Consider the following 26,654-nt stretch of genomic DNA (forward strand, 5'->3'; position numbering starts at 1 on the left):
GCATAGAAGGAAACATGAACTACTCCTAGAAAACCATGCCACATGCGCTTCACTGTGCTTCGCCCTACATATTGAAATCCATTGACCAGAAACAATAGCGCGTTGAGTCTCCTAAGCTGGATGGTTTCAAGAAATTTCTTGGATTAAAACAATTATTATAATTCTGACTACTTTTCTCCTCCTTCACTTGGAACATCTACTTTTCAAAAATGGGTTTGGAACGACGTCATCTACAGTTCTGCCGTGTCTTCCACGAACCAAACGCTCACTTTATTTTCTGACCTGGCTCACCATAAATACGTGTGTACCCTCCAATCGAAGTTGAAGCAATCAAGAGTTGCCTACACACTTCTTTGTTATTAATCACTCATTTCCATTCTCAAAGCTAGAAAATGAAGGTTAGATTTCCATCTTTGCCTTTCTCTTTGCTTTTCAACACGCACATAAACATAGAAAAGCATGAAAGCTAACGACAACTGGTTTTGTTTTTTTTGACAGAAAGTTGTGCTGAAATTGGATTTGCACGACAACAAATGCAGACAAAAGGCCATGAAAACAGCCTCTGGCCTTTCAGGTCTGTATATTCGGTCCTAGTTTCTTTCACTTAATATTTTTCAAAACTAACTTGCATACGCTTAATGTTGCAGGGGTTGAATCAGTTTCCTTCGACACGAAAGACCAAAAATTGACAGTGATAGGAGACATTGATCCAGTGAAGGCAGTGAGCAAATTAAGGAAGCTTTGTCATGCTGAGATAGTTTCGGTTGGACCAGCAAAAGAACCAGAGAAAAAGAAAGAAGAGCCAAAGAAAGAGGAGCCCAAGAAAGTAGAAGAAAGTAAGAAAGATGCCCCAAAAGCACCTTCAGCTTACCCCTATCCGATGGTATATCATCCTCAAATGCCCATATATAACTACGCTACAGTGCCCGATTACTACAGTGGCGGTAAATATGTTCAGGATGAACCAGCTGGTTGCGTTCTCTGCTAGAGGAAGATGATGAACAATATACTGATTGCCTTAACAGTGAGATGGGTATCTTTATAACATAAACATATCTTCATTTTATGTACCCTTAATTTGTAATTCTTATGTGCATTTACTCTTTTTAAGACAAATAGAATCAGAACATATTTTTTTGAACAAATTTATGAAGTTAAATTATGATTCTCAGTTCTCAAATGGATCACTATGAGAGCTACTTTTGTTAGTGTTTCAAAAAGCAATTCCCTAAGCAGATTCTTCTTAAGTGTACAAAAGGTTAAACCTCCTACAATATGTAGCGGAGATAAATACGTGTTGATCGTGTATAATTTTATACATAATCAATAAGTAAATAAATAAATTAGATGATTAAATATTGCTAATTTTATACATCATCAATAAATACGTGTTTTAAAGAACATAGGATGAGATCAATCAGGATTCAGATATTAATTGATAGCCAAGAGGTTGTTTCACAGACATACGCATCGATCCTAGCTGGTAAGCCGAGCCGCGTCTCTGAAAATGGTGAAGCCCAAGAGGAGGATGAAGAGGACATTGATATCACAAACGAAGACATCATAACTTGAACTCGTTTTGGGCTCCCATCTATCTAGTTCTCAGATCGAGCGTACAAGCAAATGGAAGCCAGTATGACCAGAATAGTTGTGCTGAAGCTTCCAGGATGAAATATTGGCTTGAATGCTCTTACAAATAAAGCTTATGCGCTCTCGCTCAACCATTTACGCTCATGGATCTCAAGAATGATTATTTCTTAGCAAGGTTTCAACTGGATGAAGACTAGAGAAAGGTTCTGGCTGAAGGACTTTGGATCATATATGGCCAATATCTGGCAGTCCAACCATGGACAATGGATTTTAGTACTTCCCAACCCTACCCCACTACGGTCATCGCTTGGATCCGATTTTCAAGACTCCCCGAGTATAAAAAATTAGCTGACTCTATTCCCATATGTAATGGGGTAAGGGGGAGGTAGGGTAATAGGCTGCTCCCCGAGTATAAGTATAAGAATTTAATTTTGATGGGCATTGGCAAGCTAGTGGGGTAGGTGGTGAAATTAGACTTCCATAAAAATACCTGCAATAGAAGACGATTTGCCCGATTGGTTGTGTACGTGAACTTGAAGCAACCCTTCGTGTCTCGAGTGGTCATTAGAAACAAAATCCAAATTATTGAATATGAAAACCTCCCACTCATTTGCTTTTCATGTTGGAGATTTGGTCATATGAAGGAAACTTGTTCCTTCTCCAGCCTAGAACAAAACGACAGAGATAACATGACTATAGACCAAAACTTGAATCCTCATGTTGCCAATTCCAGTAGAAGCATACAGACAAACTTGACCACTAACAACTCTAAACCGGTGAAGGAAGAATTGTACAGTCCTTGAATGATTGTTAAGAAATGACACCGGCAACCACTTGTTGGAACAGAGAAAAATGGAAACTAGCAAAGATACCACCAATTTCAGCTCCCGATTATAGGCGTCGAATGAGGATCTCACTTTCAAAGGAAAGTCAAAGCAATCTCCAAGAGAGAAAAAGCTAGGAGAGAATAGTGAAGATGTTGCTCTCATAATCTATTCTAAAAATAAAGAGATCCCCTATGAGCTAGCCGTACCTCCCCTTTCTATTGGTAAACCGACGACCAAAACCTGAGGCAAAAATCACGCTCACCCCAAGACCACAAATTGCTAACACAACTTACCATTCACAGAGACCAAGAGGCAAACAAATAAACCAACTCGTGAGGTAGGTCCCAAGAAAGTCCAAATAACAGGACATAGACCTGTGGAAAACCGTTCCCCATACTTAGGCCCACATGGAAATCCATGCATGTACTCGACGTTAATGTACCTCTTCAAGCTGCCACCTCCACGACTCTCTGGAAATGATCATACTGTACCTACTGAAAACTCTCTAGGTGTAAAAGGGCAGGTTCTTCAGACGACCCTTGATCCCAACTTACACAAGGTGGTTACTTCCCATTTGAGCTCCCTTTCGTCGGATACCCCCCTTGAACCATCAAACTTCTTTAGTGTTCACCGCGGGTGCAAAGCTAACAAGATTATCGTAAAGCTCTGTTTTGAGTTCTCTTCCAAGGTGAAGACCATTGGATTCTTAGGAGGAATCTGGATCTTTTGGAATTCTTCTATTTTGGTTAACGTTTTGGCAACTCATCCGCAATATATCCATACAAAAGTTACTGGTACAAATGGTCTTTCTCCCATTTTGGTAACCATTGTCTATGGTAGTCCTGACAGGTATAAACACAAAGCTCTTTGATGGGATCTTAGTGGCATTCAAATTGGTAACGGCATCCCCTGGATTTTAGGTGGGGACTTTAATGCCATTCTCTCAAGCTCAGACAAGGCAGGAGGTAATCGTAGAGGAATGAGGTGTAGACATTTTTCAAGAGTTCTTACACCAACACAATCTTATGAATCTTTTCTTTAAATGAAATCGTTTTACTTGGAATCGTGGAAGGACCTTTTAACGCTTGGACAGAATGGTCGCCAATGACAATCGGAACATAATAGCTCCTATTGCAACTGTTTATGATCTTCCCTGCTTAAAATCAGATCATAGACATATTCTACTTCGTTCCTCAAACATGTCGAACAGATCTGTGTCGAGACCGTTTCTTTTCTTGCAGGTTGGACAAAGCATCATAAGTTCAAATCCTTTGTCAGAGATAATTGGTATGCCGAGTGCAATATGCATATTGCTATTAATAATTTCACTGAGGCTCTTAGATATTGGAACAATGATGTCTTCGGCCATATTATTCAAGAGAAGAAAAAACTCAAAAAGGAAATAAAAAAACTCAAAGCAAATATCCTATGTTCAAGCGATGATGGACAAGAATGCTAATGAAAACCTTCAAGCTGTGGATATTGACTTGCAAACCAATTTGAAGGAAATCCTTGGTCGTAAAGAATTATTATGGAAACAGAAGTCAAGAAACACCTGGTTGGAAAAGGGTGACCGAAATACGAATTTTTGTTACAAACGTGCTCTCTCTAGGAAGAAAACTTGCAAAGAGTGTTTTTATCATTTCTCGACTATGTATTTTCAGCTCTTTAAAGCCAAAGTGTCTGATAAGAAAATCAAACGTGCTCCTTTTGATATCAATTTGCTCAAGTCTTCGGGTAAAGATGGACTCCATGCTCTTTTTATTCAAAGCCAGAGGGATACAATGGATAATTCGGTATGCAACTAGGTTAAGGATATCTTTGATGGTAAACCGATGAAGCCAGAGCTTAATAAGGCTATTTTGGTTCTGATCCCAAAAGTCAACAGTCCTAAATCTTTCTCTGACTTCAGGTCAATCAGTTTGTGTACTGTTCTTTACAAACTGGTGACGAAAGTTATAGCTAATAAGTTCAAAGGTATTTTTTTCTAAAATTCCGCCCTCATTCAATCTAGCTTTATTTCCAGTCAGAACACTACAAACAACATTTAAATAGTGCAGGAGGTCATTTACTCTATAAGAGAGAAGAAATTAGGGAAAACTAAATGGATGACTTTGGAAGTTAATCTTGGGAAGGCCTACGATGGAGTTGGGTACGGTTTCCTCTCTGATTACATTTCGGATATGGGGTATCCGAAGAATATTCATCGTATTCATGGACCCAGTCACTTATTTTTCTTTTTAAATTTTCTGGAATGACTCTCTCTCGGATCAATTCAACCCTAATAGAGGTACTCTCCAAGGGTGTCCACTCTCCGCTACCTCTTTGTTCTTTGCATAGAATGTCTGGGTCAAAGCTTTCACTGTGCCTGGGACGTCGACCTTTGGAAATCGATTATCCTCCCCTATGGGGGACCTCACTTATCCCATTTATTCTTTGCTGAAAACTTGATTCTTTTGTACAAAGCAACAAAAAGTTAAGCGAGCCATGTTGGGCAATCCTTGAAATGAACCCAAGTCGAGTTGGTAAATAATACAAGAAGTTTAAAACAAAAACAATAATTATAGTAAAATCATAAAATGCATAGAAACCTCCTTAGAGATAAAAATGACTAAAAAGCCTCGAGTGTTAAATGACTAAAATAGAGGAACTTAATGAACTAATAGATGTGAAAGACTAATAAACCCTTGCAACATTTTAGATTAGAGAATGAGTGCGATATTATCAGCTAGTGAGGGATGACCTCACTTAAGTGTGACGAGTTATGCTAGTGTGTAGCTAGGCTACCTTAGTTGTCCTAATGGGACATTGTTAGTGATGTGTGACCTTTGGGCACTTAGATATTCATATGTAGTTTTATCAATATAGTACAAAAAATATCCTTAAAGTTTGGCTTGATTACTATGTGAGGCCGAGCCAATGCTTCAGTTGAGAATGAATTATACCGAGGCTATGTGATTATCGGGTTTCTCTCTATGATATACTTGAATGTTTTGTGAGATTAAGAGATCGTTCAATAGCTTAATGGGAATTTTAATGATGTTATGTGATTACAGAGTTCCCTTAGTTATCTAGTATCTGATAGCTATATGAGATCGGATACTAGAAATGTATCATATGTGATTACCGATGTTTCCATTTGTGGAGCACCGTCGTCATAGGATTTTTAGTATCTCTTCTCGAGTATTATACTGTAACTTTTAGTGGGCATGGGTATTCATAGGACCCTTACTTATGTTTTTGGATTATCAAACTTTGAGTTGTATTACTTGATATAAACTATGTGTCACGGAGCTCCAATTTGTAAAAATGTTTTTATAACTATCATGCATGTCTATTTTGGTACCATATTGTACGTTTTAAAAAGAAATAAAAAAAAGTTTTTCTTAAATCAATGGTTGCCCTAGAAGCCCATATAGCGCTGTAGGCCTATTCAGGTTTAGGATGTTACATTTATTGGTATTAGAGCTTAGGTTGAGTCCGTCTTAGGATCTAGTGGTTGGGTATAGTGAGATGTCAGTGAATACATGGCCTTAGTACTGAAAGTACTTGTATAAGTTTGGAATCCTGATGGTTCTTCCTTTTTTATCTATGTTGTAGAAAATTACGATAGAGGATAGTTTCGAGCGTAGTCTCAATGATAGGATGAAGAGTTGTGCCTTTCATCCTGATAACGTCAGTGATGAGTTCTTGCCTAGGGCAAAAGATCATAGGGTCCTATTAGGTACGGGAGTTGCAGAGGCGACTTTCTTTAGAGGTTTAACATCCATTCATAAGAAAATAGTAGACGTTACTCCTAAAGCTCAGACTTTTTAGTCAGCCACCCAATGAGTATAGAGACTGAGGAGGTGTAAGACAGTTGACTTCTATGGTTCAGGCGATGATGATATGATTTTGGCCGATCAGTGGTTGAGAGAGCCCATGAGGACCTTGAGGCAGCTTCACCTTACCCCCGAGGGTAAGCTAGAGAATGTCACCACTTTACTAGTGAAAGATTATAGAGATGGCTTTACAACTAGAGGTGTCTACGTGGGATCAGTTCCTAAGCAAGTTTAAAGGCAAATATATTGTTGAGACACATATGGATGGATTAATAATGCAGTTCTCCTAGTTGGTTCAAGGAGATTGTTCAGTGTATGAGTACGAGAGAGATTTTCTTCGGTTGAGTCGTTATGCTCCAAAGCTGATTACGAATGAGTCCTTGAGGTGTGTTACTCGAGGGACTTCATAGTGAAATTGATGCTCAATTAGCAACAAGCTCTCCTAGAGTGTTTTTAGAGTTAATACGGTAGGCTAAGGTTGTGGAGAAGGTGCAGAGCATAAGAATGAGCTTGTCAGGTGAGACTAGCACTTTGAGTATGAGGACCTCAGTACTAGTATAATTGTCTTAGCTAGTGGCCAAGAGGGCCAGAGATTCTCGTGAGCAGAGGAGAGTGATGTCAAATCAGTCACTCCAACCGAGTCAAAGGTCAAACGTATGGTCATGTAGGAGACCGTTAGCTCCACAATCTATGGCGAGCTTTGGAAGCTCTGATAAAGTATTGTGATATTTAGAGTGAGAGCATTTTGGCAAGAAGCATCGAGGGAGATATTTTAGACTATCTAGGAAGTGTTATAGATGCAGATCTTTCGAGTATATGGTGAGGGATTGCCCTAGTTCGGATAGAAATGTCTCAACTTAACCTAGCGGAGTGATCCTAGTAGCTCAACATAGAATAGAGAATACACAGAGAGGTGTCAATGTTAAGCTTGGACAGAAGAGTGAGTGAGCATATCGACCTGTTTCTGGTTCGACTGTCCGTGATCCAATATGTCGTATCTTCGTAAGGCCTAGAGAGGATGCTGACAACGCGAATGGGATGTCAGGTATGTTTTTAACTATTTCAATTTTAGTGTTGCACTAGTACTCATGACTACGTGCATTGTTTTGGTGTCATGTGAGCTATATGGGAAGAATATTCACTTAAAGTATCTTGACGCGAGGATCTAAATGCCTAGTTGGTTGGCCTAAGTGGAATATACAAGGTTTACCTTAGATATTCTTTAAGGGCTTGGGTCAGGCTCGGTAGCTGACATAAGGGAAGTTGTTAGTATGAATGTTACTTTGACCTTGGGTTACGAGTCCATAGATACTTGAGAACCGTATGAGAATCGGTGATTATTCCTTGTTGAGTTGAATGTCAACTCTAAGAAAATGTTTAGTCGTAGAATACTCCACCCTTGCATATTCCCTAGAGGCACATCCATGTGGGTTGTCAAAATTAGATATGCGACTTTGTGGACACCCGAGTTTCTCTAGCTAGTATGAAAATCATCTTGTTTTTTTTGAAGTATTCATATATATCTTAGTTAGTGCCAAGGCACTTCAGTTGCTAGCCGGGCGCAAATGCCCTAAGTACTCACGAGGAGTAAGTTAGCTAGGTGTACATTCTAATGAAGTAGATCAGGATCTCACCCTATTTACTAAGGGTACTATAGGTATAAGAGTGGGGTGTAAGTCTCGATGGGCATTGAACCATCCGACTACATCGTGACGCCTTATTATGTGAACAATACATGGTTTAGCTATGTAAACCAAGCCTTATCTTTGGTGACTTTGTGTTGGCATGTGATCACGAGATATGTACAACACTTAATGGTATGTAGCGTCATGTAATACCATGGATTTTAGTGCTTGATACTAAAGGAGACTAAGTACTTAAAGTGTTGTTTGACTAGCGTTAATTGTCATCGAGTAGCGTAGTTGTGGTAAGCAATTGTGGGTACAAGATGTAGATTCATAGAATACTTAAGTTATAGTGTGTTGAGATAGTTCTCCACTCTGTGATGCATGCTTTCCAGGAGAGCTAGATGATGTTAGTTTCGCTAAGCAAGTAACTAATTTTCAGTTGTGATTACCTTAGATGCAAGATCTAGTGAGAAGCGCATTTGTAAACTGCAAGGAAAATGAGAATGGATTCATATTGAATTAGTGTTGTGTAGCGGAAACATATAGATTAATGTATAGAAAGTTAGGAATTGTCAACATATCTTCAGTAGAAGACATCGAGATTGTGTATGGAAAGTGTATGTTGGATCTCAGCATGTAGTATGATGAGTTACCTATGTTAAGTAAGTAAAAGAGGCTATAGAGTGGTTTAGTACTTTAACTAAATAAAGTAGAGTTATCCAGTGAAAGGTTTAGTGGGTGCAGACGTGTCGTGGAAAAGAGTTTGTCCTTATGAAATGTTCCGAGCGTTTAGTGTTAGACAACAAGAATAAGATTCTTTGGCTTTATGCGTCTCAAAGGTTTTAACTTAAACTTCGACATAGGTTATGTCCCTTGGAAAAATCGTAAATTGATTTTGTGATTTTTCGAGTTGCATGTCATATTACGGGGACTTCTTCCCTAAGGATCATATTCAATAAGGTTTAGGATCTTTGAGGCTTCTAAGTGTTTGACCTAATAGCAGTCCGTTATTCTATCCAAATAAAATTTAAGGAAGAAATTTCTTATAATATAACACCCTTAACTCGTATACATCCCCGAATATGAGTTAAAGATGTCACATTATATTTACAACATTCTACAGTTCAAAACCAATACAAATTTGAACCTTTAAAATTTCTCCAATTTATTCATTTCAATAAAATAATTTAAATCGTGTAACAACAAAATATAATATTTAAATATTCAAATCAACATTAGTTTTAGGTAGCAATTTGACAGTTTAATGTTATTTCATATTATAAATTAAACTGCATAATTTAAAATCCATTTTGATAGCATATAATTATAATTACTAAAATATTATTCATGCATTAAAATCCATTTGTACTAGGTCCATATTATTATTATTATTATTATTATTATAAAAAACAATTTAATCTACTATAATTAAATAATAAAACCAAAACACATAATATGCATGCCACTAATAAGTCAAAAGTAAGCATCAGAGGATTTTCATACTGATAGTGATGGTAGATCTGATTATGCTCGGTGATGCTTGCAATACTCTTTAACCCACTTGCTTATCCTTTTATTTACCTACTCTTGAAAATAATCACATGCTCGGAATAACTTAGTGAGACATTATAAACAACTAAGGTGTTATTAAATATATAAACTATAATATAAAACGAAACAATATAATTTATTCAAATAAAACACTTGAATTTCCAAACCGACTTAAATAAGCCATTTTCCTCATCAGTAAACCTGTAAAAATCAATATCTCATGATTTTTTAAAATCATGACAACTGAAGTCCAATCACAATAATTAAAATAAATATTCATTTCCATTCGATCACATATTCAGTATGTTGACACTTCAAATTTATAGCCCAATGTATATCTGAAGAGAATGCAAGATACGTGAGTCAGACGAGTGTGCACAATATGCACTTCAGGTGCCTCATCAATAAACTGTAATATGCACTCCAAGTGTAACACCCCAACCCGTATCTGAACCAGATACGAATTCGATGTGTCACATTGACTTTTCAAACTCTTTGTCTTTTTTAAAATACGATTAAAACATGAAAAGAAAAACAAAACTTAATAAATCATAGTTAAAATACATATAATAGCATCTATACTTTACATTTATGGTCATGCCAACAACATTTCTGTGACACTATAACATACTATTCACATTTCTCTTATCTGAAAATCTGCAAAGATATGTTGTCCTGCCAGTGCTTACTCGGCTTACTCCTCGCATACCCTTGAACCTACATGTAAAAACACTCACAAGCTAAGTCGTTGACTTAGTGAGGCATTATGAGTAATATAAAACAATAAAACATTTATATAAATTTACAAAAGAAATGTTTAATTTTACAAAACACCACAAGTCTTATAACTTATAACATCTCTTATTAAACACTTATAAATTTATACTCATTTTATTCTTGATTATACATTTCATATCATTAACAATATAGACTTTTAGACAATGTACACTTTGATAGTTATTTTTAATTTCATATAAACTATATATAACTTATACACTTTTCATTTAATATCCATTTGTTTAATTGGCCCAACATATATCATTGAGAACTCAAGGTATGTGAGTACATTGAGGTTTTACACTAATGTTGTCACCACAAGTCACATAATTTGCACCCAAGTGCCACATAATTTTGACCCTAAGGACCGCATAGAATATTTCTCGAAAGACCACGTAGAAATGTCCTGAAGGACCACATAGATTGTCCCGAACGACCTTGTAGAACCCTCGACTCATGGCATGCCAACTATGTCTCTAATTCTCATACATATACCTTGGGCTTTAACTTATAATTATTTTTTATTTTTACTATTTAAAGTATGTCTTATTCTCTTAGTGTTCGATCACAAAGGGTATCTTCGCGTAGAACTTTTTCACTTATCATATTCACGTAGAACCTTTTCACTTAGAACATTATCATATATATATATATATATAACATTTTCAAATATAACACTTTTCACGTAGAACAGTTTTATGAAACATTATCCAATTCTATCATTTATTCACATAGAACTTGTTCTCATAACATTTATTTTCTCATAGCATTTATTCAATATTTATCATATACTCATGGTTTGTACTTATTTCATATTACATATCATATTCTACTTATCAATTTAATCATATAAAGCATATTCATATTTAACATAATAACGTATACTCATAACATTTTTCTTTGGTCAAGAACATTTGAGATTGGCTCATCGCAAGCCATTCTCCAATCATAAATAGAATAAGTAAATAACACTCACCTTCGACTCACGTAAGTTCTAAAAAAAATCCGTTTCTTTCAATCCCATACTATGTTGATTTCTTCGGTACCGTTGTGATCTAAATCTACACATAGACATTTCCCATATCAATACCAATCTCTGCTAACATTTAACCTATTAACACTACATAAATGGAACAAAAGACTTTAGAATTTCAAGTTTCAAACTTAAAAGTATCAATACTTCTCTCTTATGAAACTTATATCCCCTTCAGTACCGATACCATTTTGGCATTCTGTAATTTCGATTTCAAATACAATATCGATACCTTCCTCTTGGTATCGATATCACCACCTCAGTATCGATATTGATTGAATCAGTATTGATATTGTTCATTCGATTCATATTATTTCTTGCAATTTAACCTTATAGTATCAGTACTGTTCTTCCAGTACCGATACCCTTACCTAGAAACCACTTATTTAACTTCGAAAATTACCCAACTTCCACTTAAATCTCTTACCCTTTAACTCTATTTATAACTTCAAACTCATTTACACTTATTCCCACTAACTTATCTCCATTAAAACACCTTTAACATAAAAAATCTACCATATAACTCTTGGAACTAAAAAGCATATCAATTTTTCAATCATGTTTTTAATCCTTCCTAATACTTCTAATCCCTTAATTAAACCCTTGAAAAGTCAAATATATCTTTAAAAATCCAAATATAATCAATTTCAATAAATTCTCTTAAAAACTCATTTTACTAAATCACCATTAACTCCTCACTCCTTTAGCTTCTATTTATCTTTAAGCATCCTTAAGTTTCTATACCACCCAAGTATTAAAACCCAACTTAAAAATGAAAGAAAAACCAGCTTGAAAGGTAACTCACCTTAGCATGGAGTTTCACGGGGAAGAGGGGAAGAAGATAAGAGAAAGCTTCTAGACTTTTTCTTTCTTTCTTTTAATCTCATTTATAAAGCCAAAGACCATTATGCCCTTTTATTTTTCCATCTTTGAAAATAAATCCTACACAAAAATTCCCAAATCAGTCCTTGAACTTTTTAATTTATCAAAATTAAACCACTAAATTTTCAATCTTTACACTTTAGTCACTGACCCGATGTTTTGGATGTTACAATTCTTCCCCCTTAAAAAATTCGTCCTCGAATTTTCACTGTACAATAGATGAGAAAACTATCTTCTCAAATACTCTCGACTTTCCCCTGTTGCCTCTTCCACTTTGTAACCTCTCCAGAGAACTTTAACTAACAGAATCATCTTGTTGCTTAGTTATTTGACTTCATATACTAAAATTGGCACGGTTCTTCCTCATAGGTCATAACAGATAAAACTTTTAACTCTTCTGACACTATTATGTATTCTGGACCTTATTTATATATTATGATTATTGAATCATGAAAACACTAATGTTCTTAAATAATCCTAACATTTTCTCTGATTTTTTAGTTTATATTTGACCCCACTATTACTCAATCTTTTAATTCAAATCAATTTCATGATGTCCTACACTTTCTTCTACGAAAACTTCATATGAAGCTAACTTGATAACTTGTTAAACTTGCGGACATGTCACTCATTTAAAATCAACTCAATGAGAACTCTTTTTCATGTCATGCAACCATTCCACATACTTTAAATCTTTAATTTCTCCTTTTTCTACTTATTCTATATTTGACAAACACTAAAATTTATCTTTCTTTTAAAGACAATCATATACTCAACACTTCTCAAAGTATAAATTATCTTATAACTTTGTCATACCCATTATCATATTAACCTGCCATGTTGCAACTAATAAACACTTCATCAATCTCCAGATAATTAATCCACTTTCTGTCTTTACACTCATTCACATACATTTGACTTTTGAGATCCATATAGATATAATATCATTCATTACGTATATAGGGGTTCCATTACAACAAAATCTGCAAGTACTACTAATTCAAGATTGTAATTCAGATATTTTCTTACTTAATTCTCTAATTGCTTTGCAGCAAAACTAGAACTTTTCCAAATTCTAATCGTACTAACCTTGGAACTTATGTCAATATTCCGTGTACATCTTAACATTTTCGTGATACTTATCCATTCAATTAAATAATATATCCGTCCTCAATAATGTTTTCAAAGAAAATATAAGTATTGACTATATTCTTATCATTCTTTAGAATTCATTCGACTGTTTTTCGAACTTCTTTACTATACATATTCTTATCCTCTTAACAGAGTCTACATGGCAAAGAAATGCAACCTTAAAGAATCCACACTTATGCTTGATCAACTTAGTATACAATTTTTCTCCTGATCCTTTAAGCTTGATCACACATGACTTAACATAAATTTTAAAAGTTGAATAACTTGATCAGACCAACCAACTACCCGCAGATGGACAATTGCGCCAAAATTTGATTAAATTAGTAGACCTTGCTCAAATAATTCCAAAACCTTGAGGTAAACCTTAATCCCCTCAGATACAATTAATACTGGCACTCTATGTAGTCTAATTGTCTCCATAAAAAAAATTAGTTCAAATAGGAATGTAATGTGTAGTCTTTGTTACCTGCTCCATAATTACCCAGATTGAATCTTTTTATTCGATGACAAAAGTAACTCAGTTATGAAATCCATCGAAACTCTTTCTCATTCTACGAAGAACTGAAATTTGTTTACTTTCATTCCAAATTTATTTAACACCTTATTTCCAACATGTCAAGCTTATCAGTTACACCTCTATAAAATCCTTTATCACACTTGCCTCTCTAAACCGTTCACTTATATTCCTTATGTCTTTATCTCTTTACAGAGTGAAAATATTTCTTATTTCTTTATTATCTTAACATAACCTATACTCTTAAATTTTCCTTGATTTTCTTATCTTATCCTGAATATGTACTTATATATTCATCCTTTATTCTAAAAAAATCTTGAACTTTCCTCTGCCTTTATTGTACTATCTTTTTCTTCCAACAGACAACCAACGTTTAACATAATATATCACTTTCCATATCTTTCTTATTAACGCTAAAAGTCTTAACCTTTTTCTTTGTCTTACTTTTGACTTTGTAATTTGACCACTTCAGGTTCTCTTATTTAACTCCAATGTAGTCACTCCAATGCTTTTACCATCGTCTTCAAGCAAGTACAATATTTGCTAACTTTTACTCATAACTCAAAAACTTTCCTTCTTTATTTAAAAAAACTTACTTGTAACATAGATCATCTTTTTTCTTATACCTCAATATTCTTTTCATATCAATAGGAGAAACGAAATCTTAATACTTGTACTCATTACTACTTGCCTAATTTATTGCACCTACTTAACTTTGATAGTTTACCCTACTTGTATAGACACTATTATTTATTAATCCTTACATTTCTCTACTTGAATCTTAAAGAACTAGATTCAAATATGCACCTAATCATTTAAGATACTCTTTCTACTTCAATTTGTACAATTTCTAATGAGTCTTCTAATCCAGTTTATAGAATTTACATTTAAATCGGACTTCTTATTGATTAACAATTTCTAACTTGTTATTCCTTTAAAATCGTTTTCAATTGTCCTCTATAACACTACAATTACTTTTACTACAGATCTTATTATTACTTATCCTGCATTTCCTTGTTTCTTGCAATCCAAACGACTATTTCCTTTCCTACTAATAACTTGCTTAATGGGGAGGAATCTTAGAGAATTTTTCCATGAATATTTTGAATAATCAAAGAACTCCAACATATTTTGAATTCAAAATAATTTTTTCACTTCCAGCCAATCATAACTCGTACTTATTTTATATTTTCTACCATTTCAACATTAACTTGTTTCTGAAGTTTAATCATTAATTAAGATTCTACTTCATGTATTTATTTTATCTTACCAATCTATTTGGCTTAACAACCAAATATATCTAATATGCCACCATAATTATTTTAAATCCCCAGAAGAGGATACTTGTTCTTCTCTGCTACTTTACTTTATGGACTATAATCCATCCATAATTTCATATCTTATCTTTCTTTCTACTTCTTAACCTAGAGATAATTCATATAACCCTTATAGATACACAATTAGATACTCACTAGCAGTGAAAATATCTTTTAACTTAACTATGAAAGTTTGAGTATCCTCCTTATCCCTTAAGAAGACTTAACAATCCTATAACCATAACTTCATAATAGTTACTTTTAAAAATTCTCGTAGGGAGCCTCTTTACTCTTTTTATCACATATAATATATCATACACATGCTTGACCTCTTAGCAATGAGTCCACTCCATCCAACTTATTTGTTCCAGAACAGTGAAGACTATTCAACCAAATTTTCTCGTCATTAACCAAAGTTCGGCAAAAATAGAACCTTCTTCAGCTTCATCATTAAACTCAAATACTCCTAAACTTTTAACTCTTTAACAACATTTATTCTAGTAACTTAAAGAATTAAACGATTGAAATTGCTTCAAAATCACATTCATCATTCGAGAAGTACTCTCTAAGGCGCTTGTTATTCACTTTATTGTATTACTACTTCTCTTATTAACTTTAATTCTCGCTTCACTTCGGAAGACCTCTTAGTCTTACATCTCTTAATATCTAATCACTGAACTATACTAGCAAGGACATCATACTTATTACACTATCAGATCAGAGATACTTATTATTTCGTTGACATGTATAAACTAAACATTTTTTACAGTCGATCAATTGGTTTTCAAAAACTTGACTCAACCTAGGCTCTGATATCATTAAATGTAACACCCCAACCCGTATCTGACCAGATACGAATCCGAGGTATTACATTGACTTTTCAAACTCTTTGTCTCTTTTAAAATACAATTAAAATATGAAAATGAAAACAAAACTTAATAAATCATAGTTAAAACATATATCAAAGCATCTATACTTTACATTTATGGTAGATGCCAACAATTTTTCTGTGACACTATCACATACTATTCACATTTCTCTAATCTGAAAATCTGTAAAGTTATGTTGCCCTGTCCGCGCTTATTCTGCTTACTCCTCGTATACCCTTGAACCTACGTGTGAAAACACTCACACGCTGAGTCATTGACTTTGTGAGGCATTATGAGTAATATAAAACAATAAAACATTTATATAAATTTACAAAAGAAATGTTTAATTTTTACAAAACACCACAAGTCTTATAACTTATAACATCTCTTATTAAACACTGATAAATTTAAACTTATTTTATTCTTGATTATACATTTCATATCATTAACAATATACACTTTTAGACAATATATACTTGCATAATCATTTTTACTTTCATATAAACTACATATAAATTATACATTTTTCATTTAATATCAAATTGTTTAATTGGCCCAACATATATCACTGAGAAATCATGGTATGTGAGTACATTGAGGTTGTGCACTAATGTTGTCATCACAGCTCACATAATTTGCACCGAAGTGCCACATAGTTTTTTCCCGAATGACCACGTATAATTTTTCCCGAATGACGATGTAGAAATGTCCCGCATGACCACATAGATTGTCCCGAAGGACAGCGTAGAACCCTCGACTCTTGGCATACCAACTATACCTCTAATTCTCATACATATACCTTCGGCTTTAACTTATAATTATTTTTTATTTTAACTATTTAAAGTGTCTTTTTCTCGTAGTGTTCGTTCACAAAGGGTATCTTCGCATAGAACTTTTTCACTTATCACATTCACGTAGAACCTTTTCACTTAGCACATTATCATATATATATATATATATATATAACATTTTCATATAGAACACTTTTCACTTAGCACATTATCATATATATATAAATATATATATATCATTTATTCACATAGAACTTGTTCTCATAACATTTAATTTCACATAGCATTTATTCAATATTTATCATATACTCATGGTTCGTACTTATTTCATATTACATATCATATTCCACTTATCAATTTAATCATATAAAGAATATTCACATATAACATAATAACATATACTCATAACATTTTACTTTGGTCAAGAACATTTGAGATTAGCTCATTGTAAGCCATTCTCCAATCATAAATAGAATAAGTAAATAGACTCACCTTTGCCTCACGTAAATTCTAAACGAAATCTTTTTCTTTCAATCTTTCGTACTATGTCGATTCCTTTAGTACCGTTGCGATCTAAATCTACAGATAGACATTTCCCATATCAAAACCAATCTCTGCTAACATTTAACCGATTAACACTACATAAATAAAACGAAAGACTTTAGAATTTTAAGTTTCAGAGTTAATAATATCGGTACCCCTTCTATAGTACCGATACTTATCTCTTATGGTACTGATACCCCCTCAGTATCGATACTTATCTCTTATGGTACTGATACCCCCTCAGTATCGATACCATTTTGGCATTATGGAATTTCGATTTCAGATACAATATCGATACCTTCCTCTTGGTATTGATATCACCACCTCAGTATCGATGTTGATTAAATCATTATTGATATTGTTCATTCGGTTTATATTATTTCTTGCAATTTAACCTTATAGTATCGGTATTGTTCTTCCAGTACCGATACCCTTACCCAGATTAACTTCAAAAATTACCCAACTTTCACTTAAATCTCTTACCCTTAACTCTATTTATAACTTCAAACTCATTTACACTTATTCCCACTAACTTATATCATTAAAACCCCTTTAACATAAAAAAAATCTACCATATAACTCTTGGAACTAAAAATCATATCAATTTTTCAAACATGTTTTTAATCCTTCCTAACACTTCTAATCCCTTAATTAAACCCTTGACAAGTCAAATATATCTTTAAAAATCCAAATACAATCAATTCATTTAAAAACCCATTTTACTAAATCACCATTAACTCATCATTCCTTTACCTTCTAATTATCTTTAAGCTTCCTTAAGTTTCTATACCACCCAAGTATTAAAACCCATCTCAAAAACGAAAGAAAAACCAGTTTGAAAGGTAACTCACCTTAGCATGGAGTTTCACATGGAAGAGGGGAAGAAGATAGGAGAAAGCTTCCACACTTTTCATTTCTTTCTTTTAATCTCATTTATAAAGCCTTAGTAAAAGATATTTTAAGATCCTTTATGCTAAAAGACAATTATGCCCTTGTATTTTTCCATCTTTAAAAATAAATCCTTCGTAAAAATTCCCAAATAAGTCCTTAAACTTTTTAATTTATCAAAATTAAACCACTAAATTTTCAATATTTACACTTTAGTCACTAACCCGAAGTTTGGGATGTTACACCAAGTACCTCATATAATTTGCACCAACGGTGCAATATATAATGTACACGAATATGCTATATCAAAATCAATTAACAGTGATCACTTTACCTCATGGCATGTTAATTGTACCTAGGGCTCTCTATGCAATATGCAATGTGCTTTACTATAAAACCATACCATTTGTATATCCAATATATCCAATCAGTAACATTTTCAAACACCATTTACCAAAAACAGTGCGTTGGACAGTTCATATCCTAAAGTATATCATAAATCATTTTAGTAAATATTATGGAAATATTTCATACTTTGATTCAAACCATTCTTTAAATAATCTGAGGTTGACTTATCGCAAATCTTCCTCAATCAGTATAATTAAATAAATAAAATGCATTCACCTTATTTGCCTCACTATCAAACCTTTACAATGATATTCTTTTTAATCACATACTTGATCCTTCACTTTTGACTCGACTCGATCACAAGACTTATCGCAGTCTAGATAAAATCAAGCACAAACCACAATATTCAAAATATATGTTAGTATTATACTAACATAATCCAAATCTAATGATATAATCCATAAAATATAATTTGATACTTATTCGATATAAAATCACTTCACTATTCCATAACAACTACAAGATTTCCAAAATGACACTTCAATTCACAATATTTTCATATTCATCAAGTCACTTAACTTTCACAAACCCTGCATTTTAATCACCATTTATGAATTCTTTTAGAATTCATACGAACCTTTTCCAATTAACTCAATATGGTCATTCACCATTTTACTTATTTCAAATCAAACACTAAAATTTCCATCATAAAAATAATATACTCAATCTAGTAATTTAACATTTACAAAGTTGCGTTTAAATTCCTAATTTCCTAATCCATTCGAATTAACCACCAAACTTCACCAACTTTTGCGTTTTGATCCAAAACAATATTCAAAATTAAAATTCAGCATCCAAGTAATAATTTCCAGCATTAAACACTCATAATTTTTTATTTACACATCAATGTCATGTAATTCTAAAAACTTGCAAAATGGTCCTTTTACTATCACAATGTTCCAAATTGATCCAAATCAACTTCCAAAGCATGTAGATTTCATCTAATATCAATTATATGCCCTAGGAAATTTTTTAATATTTCCCCCTTTTTTTAACCCTTTTGTCGAATCTTCATTAAGCAACAGGGCTTGATTTTCAATCAATTCCAAGTATGAATTCAAGCTCCTATGGTTATATTCATGCAATTACAATCATTCTAACATTAAATTCAATCAAAATTCAACCAATTTCCATGAACCCTAGCTATGGCTGAAACTTATACATGCAATTCTAGATATTTTAATCATCACACATGTTTGGAAATTAATCTACAACATCAATAACATAAAAATTATCCTTTAATTCTTCAAAATTCAATATGTTCTTCACCCTAATCATGAATTTCATCATCCAAGCATGTTTTCCATGAACTAATTATACGAAATGATAGAAAATTACAAGTAGATTAATTCTCTATCTAATAGCTTAATCCAAAAACCAACCATAGAAGTTTAAAAATAAAATTGAAACACTCTCTCTTACCTATAATGGATTTCATGGATGGATGAGGAGGAAGAATCTGAAATTTTATTTATTTTTCCACAAATATCTCATAATACACTTGGCTTTAATCTAATACAATAGAATTTAAAATTCAATAAATGTGAAATTATCATTTTGCCTTTAATGAAACATGATAAATTCAATTTGTCATTGAAGTAACTTTCATTTTAATATTCCAAATTCAAAGATGAACAAAAAAAAATGACTTTCCACCTTTCCTCATGCAATTTTTGAAAATTTGCAACTTAGTCACTAAATTCACAATTTTAGTTTTACATGGAAAATCGACCTTAATTCCACTTATACATGTTAAATTTCACTGTTATAAATTATGAAAATAATAGCTCCCATATTTTTTTATCATCTTTCAAAATTTCGTAAAATTCTGATTCAATCCGATTATCCGAATTCCTATTAGACTTTACTACTTTAGAGCTTTTACTACAAATCCCGAATCAAAATTTCGATTCTCATGAAAAATTCAATTTCTTAATAAAATATTCATTTACAGTCCAAAATATATAAATTTTAAAAATTATATTTTTGGTCCCTAAACTTCTACAAAGTTATACTTTAGCCATTAAACTTTTAAAACTTATATTTTGGTCACTAGCCAAAAATTTAGGGTATTACATTTAAGGAGAGGAGATTTGTAATAGCTCAAACTCCAAGCTAGTAGTTTTGGGTTGACTCAAGAGATATGTGGGCCTCGTAGAGTTTGTAATTTAAGTTGTTGGGTCAAGTGGTGCTTAAATTACTGTAAATTAGCTTCGATTGGCCATAAAAAAAGGATTTTTACATAGTAAAAAAATAAGGAGTGACCAAACGTGTATTTTTTTTTGAAAAGATGATAAACCTTTTATCTTCCTTCATTTTCTTCTCTTTATTTTCTTCTTTCTCATTTTCTTCTTTCTCATTTTCTTCTCTCTCGTTTCCCTTTCTAAGTGCCATAGCTAAGAGTAAGTTCCTTAAGCCTTTAATGCTTTTTTAAACTTAAGATGCATCCCTAATCCCTATAGAAATATTTTTTAAAGATACAAAACCTTGGATTTCTTATTTGCTAGAGAAAGTGTGTCACACCCCGATTTTAAATGAGAATTTAAACCATTTTTTTATTTCAATTAAATAACTAAATTGATATTTTTTTTTAAATTTATGGGTCAAAGTATGAATTATAGGAAGTTCAGGGACCTGAACTAAATTTTCCATTTTTATACCCAGTGGAAAATAAATTTTCCCCTCGTCGGTTAAAACCCCAAAATTTTCCTACAATTAGCTAAAATCCCTAAACCTCCAATTCCCTTCCTTATTGACTCCTTTACCGGCCAAATCCACCACCATCTGGCCACTCCAACTCGAGCCACCACCACCAATAGACTCATCATTGAACGATGATCATAACCCGACCCCTAGCCCGTTGTATATCGTTGCCGTTCGCCGTGGAGGAGCCAAGAAAAGCCCATCAATAACCCCGTCGTCGAGTGAATCTTCCACGATTTCGGCTGCCTTTGGCGTTGTCTTGCCTCACTGCTTGCACCATTAGATTCACAATCATCGTGCGCTCAAAACCCAATCGGTTTTGTTCACTGTTGAAGCGCCATCGCCGCTCACCGGTGTGGGTAAGTTACCAATCAATTTTTGGTAAAGTTGGTATGGTTTGATGGTAATATTGGATTAGTTTTGGGTGTAATTGAAGCCTTGGTTGTGTTGGGAGTGATCGACAGGTGGAATTGGACCCTGTCACCGCTACACGCGTCGTCATGCCCGGCAGTCCGCGTGGGGGTCTTCGCTCGGTCCAAAATATTTCTGGAACCGGTCCAAGCAGAACCGACCTGCCTGCCCAACCCGAACCGCTTTGACCCGACTCATTGACATTGGTCAGAGTTGACCGTTGACCGGTCAGACCATTGACTTTTTCTAATCTGACCATTGACCGTTCACTTTGACCAAAAAAAGCCAAAATTTTTGAAAAGCCTTATTTTATGTTTTTTGACGTTCTGAGTCCGAATCTGAAGTCTGTTTTTACCAAATTCAAACCCGAAAGCCTTCGAATTAACCCGTAAACCCGAAAAAGTGCATATTTATTTAAGTGATTTTATTCAATTAATTTAATCGAAGGGTCAAGGACTAATTATTGTTATGGTATGTTAAAAGTACTCGAGGATCTCCTGACCATTCGACTGCTCAACCTGATTCCTCCTGATCCGTTCGTCCGCGAGAGCCCGTGAATATTTGTATAGTTTTGTAACCCTGTTAATTATTCAGGTTAGAAAATTATTCCAAATATGACCCCGTCTAGTCGAAGAGCCTAGTGAAGTTGATGCTTGATAATTTTTTCATGACTAATTTCTTTTTGCGAGGTGTGTTCCTTGTGTGCAATATAACTGTTTTAAATATCTATTTGAAATTTCATGTGCACATGATTGTTTTCTCTTATTTGAAATATAATGTTTGATATGATTTGACTACTGTATAATTTGCCTGATTTGAAACTTGATTCCTAATTTACTGAAATGTAAAGCATGATTGCCTGACTTATGATTTCTGGTTACTATTTTACTTAACTGATTATTTGTTTGAACTTTGATTTACTGTTACCACTAGTTACTATCTGAAAAATGTTTTTATTCGGGGTACTCTGAGATCTGGTATGAATACTCTGCAGGTTCATTCGTTGTTGGTAATTCCTTGTATAGGTTCAACCCCGACTAGTAATTCTTTATGGATCTAAAGCGACACTTGGGTAAACTTTGCGGCCCCGAGATTTTTCTTGGGTAGGCCTCCGTGGCCTTGAGAACTTTCTTGGGTAGGCTCTCTGGCCCCAAGGTACTCCCTTAGGTTATGCAGTTCTGGGAATTAAATATGGTGTACAGTTGGAGGGTGATTATGAAATTTTAAACTAAAAAGGTTTTTGATGTTTTAATAAATGTGATCTGCACTGATTTTAAAATCTTAAATGTATGTTTTATTTCTGCACTGTTGGGACACACTGAGCCCCTAGCTCACTTTTCAAACTGTTTTACCCCCTTTCAGATACTCTTGGATAGGCGCTTCGTACCAGGCACTTAGAGGGTCGACATATTTAGTACAAATCATTTTATTGTAGTGTTTCTATCTTCTGAACTGCATTCAATTACGGTGACATGTGCCTTTATTTTGAATTATTTATCTTTTTATAATATTTATTGCTTTTGCTACTGATATTCGATTTATTGTGCTTCAGATTTATTACATGTTTTATTTTACTTAGTCGATTTTAGTTTTATACTTACGAGTTGGTTTTTTATTGTTATTTATTATACTTTTATAAATGTCATTTGTAATAAGATTTTAAATTATTGAATAACGTTTTTGGAAAATGTTTAAATTTTTTTTAATATAATCCGTTAGACTTAGTCGAAACGCATAGGCTGGGTCTAGGGTGTTACATTTTAATGGTATCAAAGCTTTTGGTTTTTAAAACATCGGACTATGAATGGGTTTAAACTGAAAATACGATTTTGAAATGTTTTACAAAACAAGTCACAAAGGCCATGTCACCAAATTTTTACGAGTTTAATTATGTTCGGGACTCCAAGTGCCAATCTAACCTTAGGCTTTATCTTCTGTAGTAAACTCGAGATACACCAAGATGAGAGTTAGACGTAGTTTTCGACCTGGCCATGGGCAAGGTCAAGCGACTAGATTTGCAGACCCGGTAGATCTCATGTCTTCGATAGATGAGTGTCTAGATCCCCTACCTCCAATAGATGATCCTACTCATGTAACCCCGATGGATCTACCTCCTTCCTCTAGTATTGGCTTGACTACTCCGATTAGAAAAGAGACCATTACTGAGCCCGAGTCTACTAGAGTTGTATTAGATAAGAATCTTGGATGTTAGTTTCTCCAGTTGATTCAGGGATCGATTAGAGATGCACCGAGGTCCTCATCTCTCAGACTCTTATTACAAATGGAGTTAGGACATTTAGTGGCTCTACTAGTGGAGCCCCGACTAAGGTCGAGAATTGGCTCTGTGATATTGAGCGACGCATGGATCAACTAGGATTATATCCGCATCGATGTTATTTAGGAGCAATTTCTATGTTGGACGGGAATTCCTACACCTGGTAGGAGTCTGTGGTCAATAGTGTTTCGGTCAATCGTTTGACTTGGATTTCTTCAAGGAGCGATTTAGGAGCTGTTTTTTGGGAGAGTGTTATCTAACTCATAGATGACTGTAGTTTCAGGATCTGATTCAGGGAGATATGACCATTTTTGAGTACGAGATCGAGTTCTTGAAGTTGTTAAAGTATGGATTCAATCTGGATGATGTACTCGGTATTGTTGTCAAAAGAGCGAAATATAAGGAGGAAGTCGAGGATTCTGCATCTAATAGTGATAGGGTAGATCGAGATCGATCTAGGAGGCCTTCTGGTCAGTCTGATCCTATTACACGCCCTGATAAGAGGACTCGTACTGCCGCTTTTCAGAGGAGTCGTTATGGTTCAATGCATGCGTCATCTCCTCCTCTATCAGTTAGTCGAGTCGATTCATCAGGTTTCACTCTGATACTGAGTTGCGAGCACTGTGGAAATCGACGCGGGGAGAGTGTCGTAAGAATATGGGTATTTGTTTTCGTTGTGGATCCAGTAAGCACTTTCTAAGGAATTGTCCACATCCAACTCCTATCGATCAAACACATTCTCAGACTCATATGCATTCTCAAGCCTCTGTTCAGACTCCAGCTAGGAGACATAGTCAGGGTAAGAATTCCAGATTTGTTTCTAGGGTCGACAGTAGATCCCAATCGCAGAGTAGAGGACCAACTATTTCTAAGGCTCAACAGCCTGCCCTTGTTTATGTTACCCAAAATTTTGGTGATCGAGTTGAGCCCGAGACTTCTGCAGGTATATTTATTGTTAATTTTGTTTCCTGTCATACATGTCTTATAATACCCTTTCTAAGTTCGAGTTTCGTATCTTGAGACCCTTCAGACTTCTATTTTAAGGCATCAAGACCCTATTTTTGCTCTGAGTATAGTGAGATTATATGTTATCGTCAATAGAGTAATTAACCTTTGTCTTATGAAGAACCCTTAGAGACCCAGTTTCGAGTTCTGTTTGACTCTGGTGAATTTCGAGGACGAAATTCTTTAAAGGGGAGGAGAGTTGTCACACCTCAATTTTAAATGAGAATTTAAACCATTTTTATTTCAATTAAAGGACTAAATTAATAATTTTTGGAAATTTATGGGTTAAAGTCCAAATTATAGGAAGTTTAGGGACTTGGACTGAATTTTGCCATTTTTATACCTAGTGAAAAATAAATTTTCTTTTTCTCCCGATCGGTTAAAACCCTAAAAATTTCCCCCAATTAGACCAAATCCCTAAATCCCCAATTCATTTCCCTTTCGACTCCTTTACCGACTAAATCCACCGCCTTTCGGCCACCCCAACTCGAACCACCGCCACCAATAGACTCATCGTCGAATGGTTATCATAACCCGACCCCTAGACAATCGTGTATCACCGTCGTTCGCCATGGAGGAGCCAAGAAAAGCCCATCGAAAACCCCCGTCATCGAGTGAATCTTCGACGATTTTGGACGCTTTCGGCGTTGTCTTGCCTCACCGCCTGCACCATTGGATTCATCGTTGTCTTGCACTCAAAACTCAATCGGTTTTGTTCACCGTTGAAGCATCGTCGCCGATCGCCGGTGTGGGTAAGTTACCAATCGGTTTTTGGAAATTTTGGTATGGTTTGATGGTTATATTGGATTAGTTTTGGGTGTAATTGAAGCCTTGGTTGTGTTGGGAGTGATCGGTCGATGTAATTGGCCCCTGTCACCGCCGCACGCACCGTCATGCACCGATATTACGTGTGGGGGTCTCCGGCCAATCCAGGAATTTTCTTGAACCAGTCCAGGCATAACCGACCCGCCTGCCTGACCCGAACCGCTTTGACCCAACCCGTTAACTTTGGCCAGAGTTGACCATTGACTGGTTATACCATTGACTTTGATCGGTCTTTCGTTGACTGTTGACTTTGACCGAAAAAGTCAAAATTACTAAAAAGTCATATTTTATGTTTTTCGACGTCCTGAGTCATATTATGAAGTCCGTTTTTCCAAATTCAAACTCAAAAAACCTCCAAATTAACCCGTAAACCTGAATAATGCATATGTATTTAAGTGATTTTATTCAATTAATTTAATCAAAGTGTCAAAGAATAATTATTGTTATGGTATGTTAAAGGTACTCGAAGATCTCCTGACCGTTCGACTACTCGACCCAGTTTCTCCCGATCCGCTCGTCTGCAAGAGCCCACGAATACTCGTATAGTTCTATAACCCTGTTAATTATTTAGTTTAGAAAGTTATTTCAAATATGACCTTATTTTGATATGGCTTAGGTTCCAGTTCAGTCGAATAGCCTAGTGAATTCGGTGCTCGATAGATCTTCCAGACTGATTTCATTTTGCGAGGTGTGTTCCTTGGTGCAATATAACTGTTTTAAATATTTGTTTGAAATCTCATGTGCACATGATTATTTTCTCTGATTTGAAATATAATGTTTGATCAGATTTGACTATTGTATAATTTACCTGATTTGAAACCTGATTCTTAATTTACTGAAATGTA

General features: G+C 34.5%; 1 protein-coding gene and 1 long non-coding RNA gene across 2 annotated transcripts in view; one reads left to right on the plus strand and one right to left on the minus strand.

Annotated features, from left to right (window-relative positions):
* Window positions 1–377: 377 nt before the first annotated feature.
* Window positions 378–1,003, plus strand: LOC120125119 (heavy metal-associated isoprenylated plant protein 39-like). Its single transcript, XM_039143612.1, has 3 exons — window positions 378–398; window positions 499–574; window positions 648–1,003. The coding sequence occupies exons 1-3, from the start codon at window positions 393–395 to the stop codon at window positions 986–988; spliced, it is 423 nt and encodes a 140-aa protein (XP_038999543.1). The 5' UTR covers window positions 378–392; the 3' UTR covers window positions 989–1,003.
* The window catches only part of LOC120125120, a 31,131-nt gene continuing 4,971 nt past the window's right edge, over window positions 495–26,654 (minus strand). The window contains exons 2-3 of the long non-coding RNA XR_005516331.1: window positions 18,026–18,031; window positions 495–603 (exon numbers count right to left, since the gene is read on the minus strand). This is a non-coding gene — a long non-coding RNA (uncharacterized LOC120125120). The remainder of the gene's footprint in view (window positions 604–18,025; window positions 18,032–26,654) is intronic.

Source organism: Hibiscus syriacus, unplaced genomic scaffold, assembly GCF_006381635.1.
Source record: "Hibiscus syriacus cultivar Baekdansim isolate YM2019G1 unplaced genomic scaffold, ASM638163v2 tig00110429_pilon, whole genome shotgun sequence".
Taxonomy (NCBI): domain Eukaryota; kingdom Viridiplantae; phylum Streptophyta; class Magnoliopsida; order Malvales; family Malvaceae; genus Hibiscus; species Hibiscus syriacus.